This window comes from Myotis davidii, unplaced genomic scaffold, assembly GCF_000327345.1.
Source record: "Myotis davidii unplaced genomic scaffold, ASM32734v1 scaffold118, whole genome shotgun sequence".
In the NCBI taxonomy this organism is placed as follows: domain Eukaryota; kingdom Metazoa; phylum Chordata; class Mammalia; order Chiroptera; family Vespertilionidae; genus Myotis; species Myotis davidii.
In genome coordinates this window covers 302519-319144 of record NW_006290441.1, presented here as the reverse complement: position 1 = coordinate 319144, position 16626 = coordinate 302519, and the positions used below count along the sequence as shown (strand labels likewise).

Here is a 16626-nt window from a genome sequence, read left to right as displayed (position 1 = left end):
CTTTGGGGAGAATGAGCCCTGTAGGTCACTCTGTTTGTAGATGAGACTGTGCCTTCTTTGTAAAAGCTCTTGCTGGTGCCTTGGGTGGGTCCAGGCTGCACTCCCTACAGGCTGCATTCTGTGTCATGGTTACTAAGGAAAGGAATTCCCACTCGCTGAGCCCTTCCCTCGCGCCCGCATCAGGCTGGGGGTTCCACACGGTCTCATTCAGTCCTCACACGGCTCTGTGAGCTGAGTTTGTTATCCCCATTTTACAAGTAAGAAAATGGAAAGTCAGAAGAGTTTACTAACTTACCCACATTTACTCCGTCGGTACACAGCAGAAGTGGGACTTACTGTTGCTTTCAATAACCCAAGGCCTGTGTCGGTCTTATACACACTAGTCCCTGCCCCCCTCCCCCAGGGATGTGCACCTTCTGTGTCATCTTTTGGGAAAGATGGTCTTTTAGTTTCTTTAGCCACAGGATGAGCAGATTAGACTTGGGAGACAGCTGTCCTGCAGGTCCCTCCAGAATGGGTATCCTGGTCCTATAGGCTCAGATTCTCCACCCGCTGGCAGGACGTATAGCAGCTAAGACTGTGAGAGCAGGGCCCTGAGCAGCCTTCAGCCTGTTGAGAAAAAAGGGAATGAATTTTGGAGAGCAACTCTGAGTGATGGCAAACACCCATTTCTTTTCTGGTCTTGTTTGACCACTAAACACAGCACATCTGGACACATCAGCTTAGCTTAGTTCATTGTATACTCACTCTTCTCTCTTCTAATTGCACTGAAGTTATCAGGAGAATCAGCCATATGAAAGATGCTGCTGTGTTTGCTGCAAGACCATTAGTACGTACAGTGTCCATTACGACACCGTGTTCTCTGTTGGAACCCCTACGTGAGACTGTTCTTTTGGAACTTCGTGCCAGGAAAAAATTACCTCCCCGAGGAATTTCAGTGCTGTTTTCTTTCTGATAAGGGGAGAACTGTGATATGTCTCATTTCCCTTTTGCCTTGGATGCTTAATCACAACTCTGTTAACCCTCACAGCTGGCCGATTTGGTTCCTCTTTCTTCCCTTGGCCCTGATTTTCTTTGTCTGCTTGGACTAGTCTCCCTGTGCAGACCCCTTCCAAGTCCTTCTGCGAGGGAGGGGGTGCCAGGCCTGGCCCTAGGAGGGGCAGGCGGCCGCACTGTGCTCCCGTTCTCCCCGCAGGACTACATCGACACGGAGATGCTGCTGTGCGCAGAGAACGTGAACCAGGACCACCTGCTCTCCTACGCCCGCGAGGCTGCGGACTTCGCCACCAACTACCAGCTGCCGTCCTTGGACTTCGCCATGAACCACTATGAGCAGCCCGATGTGGCGATGTTCGACTTCACCTGCATGTACGCCTCGGAGAACGCGGCCCTGGTGCGCGAGCGGCAGTCCCACCAGCTGCTCGTGGCCCTGGTGGGCGACAGCTTGCTTGAGGTACCGCCGGCATGGGGGGCCCCCTCACTCCTGCCTGAAGAGAGATCCCCCGTTTATGTTTGCCCGGCAGCCTCTGCTGTCACACAGCCGGGGAGGGCAGGCCCTCGGCCGGTCGGCAGGACTCCACCAAGCCCAGCGTGGCCTCAGAGCCAGCCCTGCCACTAAATCCAGGGGAGCCCATGTGTTTGTATCAGCTAGAGAGCTTTCTTCTCCTTCTCGGAGTGCTTCTGGGCTGGCCTCTTTGCTGAAGTACAAACTCAGGGGGCCTGTCTGGACTTCAGGGCATCCTTCTCAGAGCACGTGGCCCCTCAGCTGGGCCAAGATCCCTTCTTCATGTGGGTGTGTCTTTGTGGCCTTGCAACATTGAGGTCATGTAGGATGCAAGAGAGGCATGTGGGCCCAAAGTCCAGGTTCTGTCCATGACCTCCCTGCTCAGAAGGCTTCCCAGAAAATCCGCGAACACTAGGATCCTCAGGTTACATAAATGCTTTCAGAAGGGCTCTGTTTTCATCCGTAAGGGAACCACTGCCCAAAATGTGTTTATGTATTTAACCCAAGGTGAGCATCAAATTCCCAACTGGGCTGTGGGTGTGCGAGGGACAGTCTGATTAGAAGGGAGTTCGATGACTCACCCGTTCCTCACCATGGTGTGTGGACTACAACCTAAGCTCCTTGGTTAAGCACTCAGCACCTCACCCCTCACCCACTTCTCAGTTTCTCCTCAGTGATTACTCTGCTCCATAATCACCGCTGAACCCACACCACACGGACCCTTCGCCCGTCAGGCTCTGCCATTTCCAGCCACCGAGACTTTGCCCGCTATCTCCCCCCATCCCCGCTGCTCCTGAATGGATTAAATCTGAATCCTATGCATCCTTTCAGTCAGCATAAATGCATCTTCTATGAAACATTTCCCATTTCCCTCCCCCAGCGTGGGAGTTTGCCTCTGCCTTTTTTGAGCCCCAAAGCGGTTTTGCTGTTCCTGTGTCCTAGGCCCCTTTACCTAGGGCTTGGGTTGCAGATATTTGTATTTGTGGTGAATCTTAGTGGCTGTCTAGTCACCTCTCCCTCCCCCCGCCCCACACACCCTCTACACCTGCACCCCCAGAGCCTCGCCTGGGCCTGGCAATGGGAGAGTGCTGGATGGAACTGGAGAGCAGGCTGGGAGTTGTTAGAATCACCCTAAATTTCCATTTTTCTTTGCAGCCCTTTTGGCCCATGGGCACAGGCTGTGCCCGCGGCTTCCTGGCGGCCTTTGACACGGCCTGGATGGTGAAGAGCTGGGACCAGGGCGCTCCTCCGCTGGAGCTGCTGGCTGAGAGGTGAGTGTGTGGGCCGGGCTCCCGGCTGGGGCACGAAGGGAGCACAGCTGGCTGCTAGGTGGCACCTGGATGAAGCCTCGGTCCTCTCCCATCTGCCTTCCCACATGTAGCTTGATCATCGGGGTCCCCAAGGACACATTCTCCATCATGATCTACCTCCTTCAGTGACTTTCTCTGGGGCCAGGACCATAGGTCCTCAATGCCAAGGAGAAATTTTCATCCGGGGTAGCCCTGAAGTTGGGGTTCCAGCACTGCTCAGTTGCCTGGGACCCAGAAGAGGTTTGGGGAAGTTTCCATGAGAGCGCTGAGTGCCCCACCTTGTTGGGGGCTGGTTCTCTGATCCCCCAGGAGGGCCTGGGCTTCCTCCCAGACCCCTGCTGTTGGCCACGTGGCTGTGACAGCTGGTGGCCTGGGAGCAGTAAGGACTGGTGGGTGGGGACCGGCCTTGGCTGGTCTTAGGTGTGGTGGCCTGTGGTCATGGGGGATAGGCCCCAGAGGCCGTGTGGCTGAGTGGCGGTTATAACAAAACCACAGGTCCCTGTGCTGCCAGCTCTGCCTGGGGGAGGTGCCAGCTTTCCCACCTCCCGGGCTCCTTCCTGCTTCCTCTGCACCCCTTGAACCTCCGCCACTTTGCAGGTCTCAAGAACCACGCGGGTCAGGCTTTGCAGGGAAGGGTTATACAAACACGTCTAAGAAGCCCTTGAGAGCCGGAGAGGGTGGGGGTGGTGACCAAAGCCTCAGGCTTCAAGAGCAATCCCGACCCCGTGCCCTGCCTCCCTCCAGAGAAAGTCTTTACCGGCTGTTACCTCAAACGACCCCAGAGAACATCAACAAGAACTTTGAGCAGTACACGCTGGACCCGGGCACACGGTACCCAAACCTCAACTCCCACTGTGTGCGGCCCCATCAGGTGAGTCCTTCCCGGGGATCTCGTTGGGGCCCCCTGCACTGAGCGGTGGGAGGGAGGGGTCACCTGACATCTCGGCACATCCCTGGGACCAAGGCCACCAAGCCTCTGGGCCCTACGGTGACTCTCGGGGAGTCACAAGAATAACGCAGAGTCAGCCCCTCTGTGGCCCACAGGAGAGAAGTAGAACACATGTAAATGGACGACCACATTTGTACATATATTTACACCCGTTTGTCACCATGCACACCATGTTGCTAAGCATACCTCCCTCAGTCTACTTGGTGAATTTGAGTCCTTTTCAGCATCATCCTAGAGTCCTCTTATTCTCTCCCATTGCCTCTCAGTTAATAGCTCCAGGAGTGGCGTGCATTTTAAAAGTTAGCCGTGACCTATATTTACACTTGAGTGCTTCCACATCTGGGTAGATGATTGCGGCCCGTTGCTCTGTGTCTCAGGTGGCCTGTGTCCCCTCACTGGGGGTCCAGCAGGAGAGGAAAGGAGTGGCCGATAGATACTAAGTCGAGAAGGTCAGGTGCCCAGGCCCTGAGACTGGATGTGGGGGAAGACTGGTGGGCAGCTGCGTGTTCTCTTTTGCTTGTAGGTGAAGCATTTGTACATCACTAAGGAGCTGCACCACTCCCCCCTCAAGAGGCTGGGCTCCATGAGGAGATCCGTGGGCCTCTCCAGGCGGGGTAAGCCGCCCTCCCGGGTCCCCTGGGAGGGGCTTTGCAGGGAGGAGGCTGCCCGGGGGCACAGAGGACCTGGGTGACCTTGCCAGGCTCCTCCCCTCTGCTCTTCAGTTTCCCCTTCTGTGACACCGGGACAGTGATGCCCTACGTTATAACCACTATCAAGGCATTCGTATGTGCTGCACGCGTGGCACAGTGAACTGTGGAATTACTTCCCTGGGACCTGCTCTTCTTCTCCCTTCATTTCCAGCCTGAGGTCTGTCCCCAGCTGGACAACAGGGTCCATGTGCTCCATTCTTTTCTTGTCGTCTAGGGCCTGGCACAGTGCTGGGGGGAAGGGATGATACAGGAATAACTCCCAGTACCCATCAGGCTTTGCTCAGGTCACCGTACTGCTTAAAGGCCCCTCTGGCCTCGGGTCACCCACCCAGACCTGGTGTCCTCCCTGCTTTTGGACTCACTCGGCCTTACCAGCCACCCCCCTTCCCTCCAGCACCACGTGCCCCGCTGCTGCTGCCCGTCATCAGCCATGTTACACACGGGGATGGGTTTTCCTGGTCTTTCCGCGGCGCAGTCCTTTCTGTCTTGCTGCAGCGCCTTCTTCTGTCTGATGAATTGCTAGACACTTTTTAAGAAGCAGCTCACATGTACCCTCTTTGTGCCTCTCTGTGGCGAGTCCCGGCCGTGGCAGACGCCGGGCAACCCCGCTCACATGCTCCCCGGCACCCTGCTTCTCCATGATTACAGCACCGCGTCATTGTCACCCGCATCCGTGTCTGTCTTCCCCACTGGACGAGATGCTGGCCGAGTCCGCATCATCCTGCCTCTGTGTTCCAGAGGGTCTTGGGGACCTGCTGTAGGAGAGCATGCTTCCTGCCCCAGCAGCCTGCCCTCCCGCCATGCTCTCCACAGGGCCCCTTGCCTTGGTGCTATTCCCCATGTTCCCAGCCATGGTGGCAGTCAGAGAGCGGCCCCCAGGGGTCCCTGAGATTTCCCCAGAGCACCTCACCATCTGTCTCCCGTTACTGCAGAGTCAGACATCCGGCCCAGCAAGCTCTTAACCTGGTGCCAGCAGCAGACCGAGGGCTACCAGCACGTCAACGTCACCGACCTGACCACGTCCTGGCGGAGTGGCCTGGCCCTGTGTGCCATCATCCACCGCTTCCGGCCTGAGCTGATGTGAGTCTGGGGCCCGCCTGGGCCTGCCAAGCTCCTCACTGCCCACGGGGACCCTGGAGACGAGGGGAACCAGGACTGTTCTGCTAGAGGCAGAATCTTCAGAACTTGGTTCAAAATTTCTCCTTGCATATTTTTGATTTGAGTTTTTCCTTAAGCTTGTTTTGTTTCCCCTTTGCACTGATGAATCTGCCCACAACTCCTTTGATCTGTGTTCCTAATATGTGACTCAGGCTCAGTGGTTACCCGGCTCCCGCCCCTCCATTCCCACACGTGGGAAAGTTGAGCATTCCCACCATGGAGCTCTACCCTTAGGCAGGAATGATGGGCAAGACCTAAATCTGGGGGGAAATGTGATAGTTTACAGCCCAAATAATTAGAGCTGAGACCCTAATTGACTAGCTGTGTACCATTGGGCAAGGCGCGTGCCTTCTCTGAGTTTGTTTCTGCATTTATAAGTTGGGAAACGTGTTAGGGTCATTAGGGAGATGGAATTATGTGAGTGCCTCGTGATGTTGAAAACACAATGCATTGATTGAGGTTGTGTTTAAATCACTGTGTGCGGTGTAACCTCACGCCCACGAGCAAAGGCATCCAAAGGGCTGAAAGGAAACCTGCCAAGGTGTTATCAATTGGTACCTTTAGGACGCGAGGTTGCCTTGAGAAGGGGGTGACTCTCACTTATCACTTTACAGGTTACAAATCACTTGGTTCTTTTTTGACAAGAGGCCCATGCTAGTTTCATAGCGAAAAGAAAACAAACATAAGGGAACTCTCTAAAGGCAAAGTAGCTCATGCGTTTCCCAAAGTGGCGTACACTATCTTCTGACAGCCGTGACGTTCTCGTGGCCCAGGTCTGGACAGTGTTAGCTTCTTGTGGCTGAGGCTCCTGGGGAGCTGGTTGGGGTGTGATTCAGGACCAGGGCTCGGGTCACCGCTCCTTCACTCCCCCCACCTCTGCCTCCTCTCCCTGAGTTTCACCTCGTTTTGATTCTCCAGCAACTTTGACTCTCTGAATGAAGATGACGCCGTGGAGAACAACCAGCTGGCGTTTGACGTGGCCGAGCGAGAGTTTGGCATCCCCCCAGTGACCACGGGCAAAGAGATGGCGTCAGCGCAGGAGCCCGACAAGCTCAGCATGGTCATGTACCTGTCCAAGTTCTATGAGCTCTTCCGGGGCACCCCGCTGAGGCCTGTGGGTAAGCACCTGCTTTGGACCACGCTTCGCTCTGCCCTTGAGCCAGCTCTGCCCTGGGCCGTCTCTGGCTGCTCTTCACCCTGGTGTCTTCTGTTCTGGGCTGACCCATGCCTTCCCTTAAGGCTAAACAGGGGTGGGTCCCCCACACCCAGACTTGTGTGTGTAAGTGGGTCTGTGTGTAGGTGATGCATGACGCCAGGGTCTGCCCCCGGCATTGGTGGTCTCTGGTGGGGCTGCACAGCTCCCTGCCCAGGCCATTCACAGCTTTAGTTGGGGGGAGAAAATTATTTTGGAGGGACCTTATAGCAGTGACACCTTTAAACCCGTGGGTAGCTGTGGCAGGACCCAAATCTCAGCCATACTTTTACTTCCTAACAGACTCTTGGGGCAAAAACTACGGAGAAAATGATGACTTGGGCGTGGCCAAATCATCCCTTCCTCACAACTATCTCAACCTCACGTTTCCCAGGAAGAGGACTCCACGAGTAAGTCGAGGCTTGGCTTTCCTTTAACTGCTTTTTGCACATGGATGGGGCTGGGGGTTGGAGAATGTCCTGCTCTTGGTCTGTGTCTGCTGATAAATCGCACAGGAGACATGAGTAAAACTCAGTTTAGTAACTGAGTGTTTGGGAAGTTCCCCCGGCACTTCGCTGACTTAGAAGCAGTTACAGTAGTGGTTCTCAACCTGTGGGTCGCGACCCCTTTGGTGGTCGAATGACAGGGGTCGGCTAAGACCATCCTGCGTATCAGATATTTACATTACGATTCATAACAGTAGCAACATTACAGTTATGAAGTAGCAACGGAAATAATTTTATGGTTGGGTCACAACATGAGGAACTGTATTTAAAGGGCCAGAAGGTTGAGAACCACTGGGTTACAGGAAGTTCCGGGTGGATCAGTGTGGCCTCCTCGGTGGGGAGGAGAGGCAGCTTCTCACTTTGTTGAGCAGTTTATTTCGATCAGAAACACAGGGGCCATTGAGTGGCAGGGCGGTGATGCTACAGTTACACATCCTGTTCTATTCATTTTTTTAAAATTATTCATTCAACAAATGTCCGTTGGGCCCTACAGTATGCCAACATTAGGGCTGAACTTTTGGTTAGTTTTTGACGAGGGGAGGACATGGACTGAAATGACTACAATAGGCTCCTTGCCTTTGAAGAGCTCAGCGCCCAACAAAGAGGTTCCCGAGTTTCCCTGACCTACAGCACCCTGCCTGTCTCAGTACTTGTTTCACGGTGCCCCTCGATCTAAAGAAGTTCCATTTATTCAGTAGTTAAGTTCAAATATGTTATAAGGGCGTTTTGCAAGGTCTACAGCAGACTTCACCATGCTTCCCTAGAAAATCTAAATACCCCGTGGCTCTTCTACGAGTTGACTGTGGTGCCACAGGGTGCCTTGGTACCCGGTTTGGGAATGATGGGCCTAATGAGAAATAATTGTATCTGAGTGATGGCATCTCTGGGGAAGGGATAATACAAGTCGTCTTGCTTATTGTGCTCATTGCACAGATTTTGAAAAGGGTGGCCCAGAGGTGTTAGGTGGCAAGTCCTGGCCCAGGGCTCACCCTGGCTCTCAGCGCACGGGGAGCCTCGCATGGCAGAGGGTGCAGGCCTCTGCCTGTCTCAGCCTCTCGCAGTTGCTGACAGTCATGCCATGTCCTGCCTCCCCTCCACCCAGGGTGTGGCCTCCCTCCTTTCTCTCAGCTGCTGGAACAGTGGTCACTTTTTCCACTGAGACCTGCGCTCCCTGGAATGTCGCAAGCAGTTGTTGGGCTACTAGCTGCATAGGGTACTCAGCGCTCCCCCACGCCCTGTCTACTGGGAGGGGTGGGTGAGCCAAGTGAGGGCTGGGGAGGAAGGTGCGCAGGTCTGCCAGGGTTTTCAGCAGAGCTCTGTCTGCTCTGCACCCCATGGCGCCCCATTCAGAAGCTCAGTGTGAGGGCTGCATCGCCACCAGGTCCCGTGAGTGAAAGCTGTCCTCTGGATACCAGCCATAGGCGTGCTCCCGCCAGGCCAATCCTGTTTCCTCTGAAGCCCAAGGACCCCACTCTGGGCTGCCCCATCCAGGCAGCCAACGCAGCCTTTCCACCAGCCCTCTGGGCCAAGCGTTCACCACCTTTCTCCGTTCACCGGTTTCTCCCACCACATAGCCCACAACTGAAACAGCAGAAGGGGCTGGATTGGAGCTTAAACCTTCACTCACCACACCTCTGTTTACAGAGTGACTGAATGGAAAGGGCCTGGCCAGGAGGTGGGAATGGTCAAAAGTCAGCAGTCAGCGAGGCCAGCCAGGCCCCTGACGGCTGCTGGGCCCTCGCTCCATGTTCTGCTGGCTCTGCTAGGAAATGCAGGGGAGCAGGTGTGAACCATGGCTGGGCTCCTCCAGCATGTGCCGTGGGCTGCCCATGGGAGAGCAAGTTAGTAAGGCCCCTCCCCACCCTTCTCCAGCTGCCAGAGGAGCGCTGAGATATGAGAACGCAACAGCTCACGCACATTCACAACGTGGCATCTAATCTGAAGAGAGTTCATTGTTTCTCTGTTGAGCCAGTCTTAAAAGCCTCTCTCCCTCCAGTTTCCACTGTTGGTGTTACATTTTTTTTCTCATCCCCAAATCTGCTAATGTCACAATCCCAGCAAGACGGACCAACCTTAGGCAAAATAAGACTTTTCCTCCCCGAGGACCTTGTGGACATTTAGAAGGAGTAACTTTCTGTCCACCCGCCACGAGGTGGTCCCTCGGTGAGTGGGAGCTATGGGGCTGCTCGATGAGCTCTGAGGACCGAGCAGATCCAGGCCTGTGGGAAGAGGAGCCTGAGATTCTCTTTTCCTCTTACTACCCCCGGGGTCTGCTTCTGCAGATCTGCCTCTCATCCCGTAAGCATTGAAAGCCTCAGGGCAAGCGACAGTTCCGGGGGACTCCAGGGCTCTTGTCACCACACACCACAGTTGACACCTGAACATATGTGGTCTCAGTCCTCGCTCTCCTAGGCCTGCCACATGTGGGTAATGCCTGCACTGACGGCCACTTCAGCCATTACATGCGTCACATGTGACATATGCACGCAGAGGGCCTGATCTTTTCCCCATTCTGAGCCCACTCCTTGGAGGACAGCACAGCACAGAGGCTGTCACTTGTCCATGAAAAGGCCATCCCAGAAGCCGAGTTAGTGGCCCTGGGATGCAGATCCTGCTCAGCTGGCTGATTCGGACCCAGGTCCTCCTCCAGCACTGGTCCCCGGTAGAGTGGCGTGCACATGACCTGCGGGGGGCCTGAGTCAGCCTCCCAGCACTCCTCTCCATGAGTCTTCTGCACAAATACTCTGCAAAGAGCCAGGGGTTGCTAGGGAAGAAAGTGCTTCCTGCCCTGGCTGGTTTTACTCAGTGGTTAGAGCGTTGGCCCGAAGACTGAAGAGCCGCAGGTTCGATTCCAGTCAAGGGCACATTCCTCAGTTGCAGGCTTAATCCCTGGCCCTGTTTGGGGTAAATGTGGGAGGCAACCAATTGATGTGTCTGTCTCACATCAACGTTTCTCTCTGTCTCCCCCCCTCCCCCTTCCTTCCACTCTTTCTAAAGAGTCAATGTCCTCTGGTGAGGATTAACAAAAAAAATTTTTTTAAATGTGCTTCCTCCTTCCATCTATTCAACACACCTTTACTGATGCCTAGTTTATGTTGAGTTCTCCCCTTGGAGCTGGGGTAGAGCAGTGAACTAGACAAGCAGGACCCTGACCAGGGGAGCTCGCCTTCTAGAGGGGCTTCTGCAGTTCCTCTCACTCTCCTTCCCCAACTCCTCTCCCGAACCACCCACCCAGCAGCCAAAGCTCCCGGAGAACTGCCTAGTAGTTCTCAGTTGAGAGATTGAAGAAGGTTCGGGAGAGTCCAGAGGACCAGGTCCCGATGCTGCCCGCCCCCCCATTCAACCGCCCCCCCCTTCCCCAGCACCTGTGGTTTTCAGGCTGACCTCTCCTGCCCTCTGTGCACCCACAGCCGGAGGTTCTGAGCTGGTTTGCAGCATGGCAGTGCACGTTGAGGCCAGGCAGACACGGCTTTAGGTCTGCTGGGGATTCACGTGCTTAAACCTCTCGGGAAGTTCCTGGGCTTGTCTGCAAGATGGTCATAATAACGAGCATTGCATTGCTGTGAAGACACCGTCAACAAATGCGTGCTGCAGGCCTGACACAGTCGTTGGCACATGGAAGGGGCTCCGTAAGTGACAGGCCATGCCCTTTGCAAGTACTGATTAAGTGAAGATGCTCGTCTTCTGAACAGATGAGTGACGCTAGCTAGATTGAACCGTGGGGTCGGTACTGCAATCATGGGCGATGCAGCACTTAGAGCATCGGGAACAGTTTCCTGTGTATTGCATTTGCTCCTCGTGTCGCCTTCTAAGGGAGGCGGGGAATGTGTCCTCATCCTAGCGAGATGCGGAAACTTGGATGTAGGGAGGTTAAATTGCAAAGCCATGTAGGTGGTGGATGTCAAAGTCAGAACTAGAATTCTAATGTCTGCTAACTAGCATTAACCTCAGTGACAGCGTCTAACACACAGCACTTCATGTTGTAAGAAATGTTTTGCATAAATGACTTTATTGATCCTTACACCAGTTATGACAGTGTAATATCCTATAGTGAGGAAACTGAAGTCAGAGAGGTTAGGTAATTCCTCTAAAGTCAAACAGCCAGGAAGTAATTCATGTCAGAACTCGAACCCATGTTTCCTTTCTACCCTGCCTTTGAAGAAGAACAGACTCTCTTGGCAGTGTCACTGGCCACCTTTCTAAATCTCATGGCAACGACCCTTCTCAACCAGGTCGTTTGCCTGCAATGGCCAGTCTCTCTTCCTGGGGCCCAGATCTTAATTTCTCCACAATTAGGTTATACTAACTAACTAAATACAAAGCTTGTTTACTTTGGGCTAAATTCACATTAAGTCAGGCAATATGGGAACAGTGTGATTTTGTGCTGATCAAATAAATGATCAGATTGGGAGATATATGCCTAATTTTTTTTTTTTTAGTGGAGATACCAATTAGTTTAATAAATGATTTTTGGTGTGCAGAATCTTACAAGTCACTAGGACAATCATGATGTTCAAAAAAAAAATGTTCAAGTGAAAGGGATGAAAAATATTAATAGGAAAAGAAAGCGAGTTACTGGTTTATTCTCACGTTCTGTCTGACTGGCACAATAAGTATTTTCTTTCTCCTTGCAACCCAATTCTTTGTAGAATAAAATAGAGCCCAAGGAGATGGGGGTGCTGGGGCAACTTTAGCTCCCAAATAGAGATATACAGATAAGAAAAAAATACATAAATATCTAGGTTTGCGTTTTCTCCACCGTTTAGTTTTAACCTAGCTCTTCACCGCTCACCGCTCTGCACAGACCACGGTTTGCTGTCCCGTGGCTCAGGCTGAAGCAGAGGAGCTGTGGCTGCTACTGCACACACTTCCCCTGGAGGTGCTTTCTGTGGGCCTGCGGCTAAGCCTGGCCTTGGACCTAGACAGGCTCTGGTTGTTGGAACAGTCACACCCACGGCTGTTGAATGCAGAAGAGAGAATAACATGTGTTGTTCTTTGAGGGAAAAGCCAAGTCTTCATTTAAGGTGGAAACAAACAAACAAACAAACAAGAAACAATAGAAAACCCGAAGATGCTGCACCGCGTGTTCCTGCCGGGTGGGCAGGACATCTTGTGCTTCCACAGGCTGCAGCCCCGGGCCAGCGAGGCCTTCACGGGCTGCGGAGCTCGGGCCAGACAGCCTGTGCCTCTAAGACCCAACGCTGTTGCAAATAGGTCATCTGTTTCTCTTGGTGTTTGCCCAAGCGTTGGGCCTGAAATAATTCCCAGTCACAGAATAATGAGTTACTGGGAGCTGAGGAGAATGTGGGAGGGATGGCCGGGCCCTTTGATCTGTCGGGGGTTTTGTTTTCTGTTTTTGTTTTTTTGATGCCTGGGTCAAATTTTTAAACAAATATTAATGACTAAGCTCTGGTTGATCTCGAAATATTCAAGGTCCTGGTAAATACGGGGAGGGGTCAGGGGTCGGGGGAGTGTAAGAACTCGGGAAGCAGGTGCTTTCTGTTGGAAGCCAGTGAGCACACAGCAGACCGTGCTAGGGACTCCAGTGGTAGTATTAGTGCTGTTGCTATTGTGTGGTATATTGGCATCTATTGTAATAACAACCGAAAGTATTAGTGTTGTTCCAGAACAACTGGGAGGTAAAAGAATCCTCTTGTGATTGGGCCAGTTTAGGATGTGTAGGGCTGATGGGGTGGTACCCCTCGGTTGGAGGGGAGAGAGGGGCCAGCCGCCCTGGCTGCTGCATCCCAAGTGGAACCAAGGCCGGGATTTGATTGGGGCCTGCTGTGGAGGGCCCCCTGAGGGCAAGGAGGCTCCCTGTAGGAGGAAGACATAGTTGTGGGGTGATTCCATGGTCCTCGGGGGGGCTGGCCATTTGGAGAAGGCCCCAGCTAGAGACTGTGGTAGAGAGGTAGGTTTAACTTCATTGTCAAGAATGGACTCATCCTGCAGTGTGCAGGGGAAGAACTAAGTCAGCCCTCACACCCAGCCCAGCCCAGCCCATAGCAGCAGCACAACCTGTGCAATTCCACTCATTCCTTTGAGGCTCCAGCCTGACAGCAGGTGCCCGTGGGTGGTCCTCGCGGTGGTGATGTGATGGGCTCGGGTAGTGCGCGTTTCTCTGGGTGTAAATGTCCAGATTCAGGCAGCAGAAATAGGCTGTAATAGGCTATTGGTAGGGCAGCCACGTAATTTATTGTCTAAACCAGGATGGTTTTGAAGGTGAAAGGAGGCACTATAACGATGCTGGGGACAAAAAGCGATGAATTACACAGTCCTGGGCACACTGGCTGTACACTCGCCGTAGGGGTCAAAGTCTGGTGCTCCTTTGAAATTAAACGATCTCGCACTGGTAGCTAGGGTGGTGTCCGAGTGGCCATCACATCCCTGGGCAGCTGCTCTGAGCCCCAAGAATCCTGCCCTTGAGGTGAGCCAGCGTCAGCCCCTTGCCAGAGGTGGTCTCATAGGCAACACCGGAAGGGCTTCAGCAGGCCTGGAGGCCACTGCCTGAGACCGAGGTCACATTCACCGCAGGGACGATCCCTGCCCTGTCACAGGGAGTCTGTGTTTTGGGATGTTTCAGCTGGATTTGGGGATGTGATTCCCACCCCTTCTGACAGAAACTGGCTCCCTAGGTAGAGCAAGGACCCATCCCCTGCACCCGAACGGAGCTCTGGGTGTAGAGTGGGGTATGTCCGTCTGTCTCCTGGGCAGGCAGGGTGGCAGGCTCAGTGCTGGCTCAGGGCTGTCAATGGATCCGAGGCCCTTGATGGTCCTGAGCTCACGGTGCTCTTTTGGCCTTTGCAGGTGGACAACCAAACGGAGGAGAATAACGACATGAACAAACGGAGGCGGAGAGGCTTCAATAGCCTGCACGAGGTTCGTGTGCACAGCGTCGGTTTCAACAGAGGCCCGTGGCCTGACAGCCCGTGGCCACAGGCCCGGCCGCCCTGGCCCTCCTTGTTCTCCTCTCTCTGGAGCTGCTCAGTCCCAGGCTTGACTTGGTGGAAAAACAGTCGGGTTCTGGTCCTCGCTCCACTACTTACCAGCAATGTGACCTTGAGAAGCAGAGCCAGCCAGGGTGGGGCTCACGTCTGTAAAATACAAATGATACATTTGAAATGTATGAAACCTGGCAGGATTTTTAGAGATTATGCAAGATGTTATGCAACATGCGGGGCCTGACCTATGGCACCTATGCTGATCAATATGTAATCACTATCAATAGTGAGCAGTGAAGAGGCACCAGCTGTCTGGCTTTTCTCTTAGTCATTGTTTCTACCTTTTGTGTTTTGTGTTTTCTGCACTTTGAGTCTCAAAGGCCAATGTCCCAGTGCCCGCAAGTGCCACCTTCTGGTGACAGGAGAACATTACAGGCTACTTTGTCAAAACCAGGCACCAGTCTCTCTCCTGCTACTGAAAAATTGATCAGCAGAAAAAGAGGGTATCAGTTCCGCTTCCCCAGGCAGCTCTTTAAAGAGACCTGAGATATGCCTTCACTTGAAAAGGCCGTCCCAGTCCCCGCAAAGCAAGCCCAGGTGCTGTCAGTGAACTGTGGGAGGCCAGCGCTAGCCAGCCTGACGGCTGATGCCACGGTTATGACACAGATGCATGTGGGGTCGTTTGTATAACACATTATACCTGAGTTATAGGGCTTAGAAAAGACTTCCATCTGAAATGTGTATTTTTATGACGTTGTGTTCATGTCTGTGACTTGCTTCATGGGGAAGCCTTGACCAGGATCAGCACCCTGGTCCCTATAGCTGAACTTTGTAATGAATAGAGCCACCAGGCCCACCATGGGAAAGAGGGCACTGCCTATGGCTCAGCCCGTTTTCTGGGACGCTCGAAGGGAAGCGCTGATAAGGCCTGCAGTTCCATTCATGTCTTAAAATGTGCTCAAACTCGTATTATCCACTGAGTTCAAATCACCCTTGTCCGAACCCTTACTGGGATTTCTTTGGGGGAATCCCTTCAAGAACTGCTTCCTCATCTCTCGGCGCTGCTGTGAGCCAGAGCCAGCGAACCGGGAGATGATTGAGAGGAGGGAGCAGAGGCTCAGTGACAGGAGGAGAGATGTCCGTTTCCCCGGTCACGGTGTTGGCTCTCGCCTGTGTGCCTGGGGTTTGCTCTGGCCTCCACCTAAGGAGCGTCCCTTGCACGCACTTTGTCTCGGTGGGAGTCTGCTCCTGCCTCTCACGCGGGTCTCATTTGAGGGGCCATTTGTGCTCTCTCTGTTGGCGGAAGCACAGGAGTGGAGTGTGGAAAGAAATTGGTTGCACCTGTCCCTTCTGAGGTGGGTCTGGGCTGTTTTCTGAGCCAATGTTTTTTGCTTCCAAGTCAAATTAACCCAAACCATAATTCTTTCTCAGTTCTCACTAAGTGTGGGCCCAGAACCGGCAGTGTCAGCATCACCTGGCAGCTGGTTACAAATGCAGAGTCTCAGGCCCACCCGGGACCAACTGAGCCCAAACCTGCTTTTGAAGGAGCCCCTGGTGATTCACGTCTGGGAAGTGCTGTCGGCAGGACCCACTGTCCCGGTGACATCGGCCTTGTACAAACAGTGACCTCCCCCGTGAACTCGCCCGCTCTGCACTCCAGGCTGGGTGGCTGTGCAGCCACACTTCCCACTTTGAAGTGGGGGGTGACTCCAGTTGTTTGTCCAGCACTTCAGGGTGGCTACACAGACAAGGGTTCCCATGGGGCTGTGGCTCTTAGGGGTCTGTTAGAAAAACAACGGACTGTGGCTTGCTGCTTCCCTGGAATCTCTTTATTGTCCTGAGAATGTCTGCCCCAGAAATTTGTTGTCTCCTGGGAAAGCAGACTACCCATTGGACACACCAGTGCCATTTTCACCCTGAGGCCTGTGGGAGCAGAGCCTATGGGAAGGGGAGACGGACATTCCGTGAACACTGGTAATTTTCCAAGTTTCATTTGTAGCAGATGAGCTAAAGAAGCCTTACATGGAACTCCATTTTAAAAATATGTGTATTTTTATTGATTTCAGAGAGGAAGGGAGAGGGAGAGAAAGAGAAACATCAATGATGAGAGAGGATCACTGATCGGCTGCCTCCTGCAAGCCCTCCACTGGGGACCAAGCCTAAAGCCTGGGCATGTGCCCTGACCGGGTCATGTACCATGACCTCCTGGTTCATAGGTTGATGCTCAACCACTGAGCCATACTGGCTGGATGAACCTGCCCTCTTTTAAATAAAACAATATAAAAGGCCTTGCCCAGGGAAAATCCAGGGGAAAGTCATCTAAGTTTACCATGCAGTTGTTTATCAAAAATAGAGG

The 16626-nt window shown here is 53.4% G+C and overlaps 1 protein-coding gene across 4 annotated transcripts in view; it reads left to right on the top strand.

The window, feature by feature from the left end:
- The window catches only part of MICAL2 (microtubule associated monooxygenase, calponin and LIM domain containing 2), a 121936-nt gene that overhangs the window by 74049 nt on the left and 31261 nt on the right, over positions 1 to 16626 (top strand). For all 4 annotated transcript variants that reach the window (XM_015563707.1, XM_015563708.1, XM_015563709.1 and 1 more), the window contains exons 8-15: positions 1196 to 1453; positions 2660 to 2775; positions 3559 to 3685; positions 4287 to 4377; positions 5406 to 5553; positions 6550 to 6749; positions 7127 to 7233; positions 14137 to 14208. In XM_015563707.1, the coding sequence (XP_015419193.1) occupies positions 1196 to 1453; positions 2660 to 2775; positions 3559 to 3685; positions 4287 to 4377; positions 5406 to 5553; positions 6550 to 6749; positions 7127 to 7233; positions 14137 to 14208 (1119 nt within the window). The remainder of the gene's footprint in view (positions 1 to 1195; positions 1454 to 2659; positions 2776 to 3558; positions 3686 to 4286; positions 4378 to 5405; positions 5554 to 6549; positions 6750 to 7126; positions 7234 to 14136; positions 14209 to 16626) is intronic.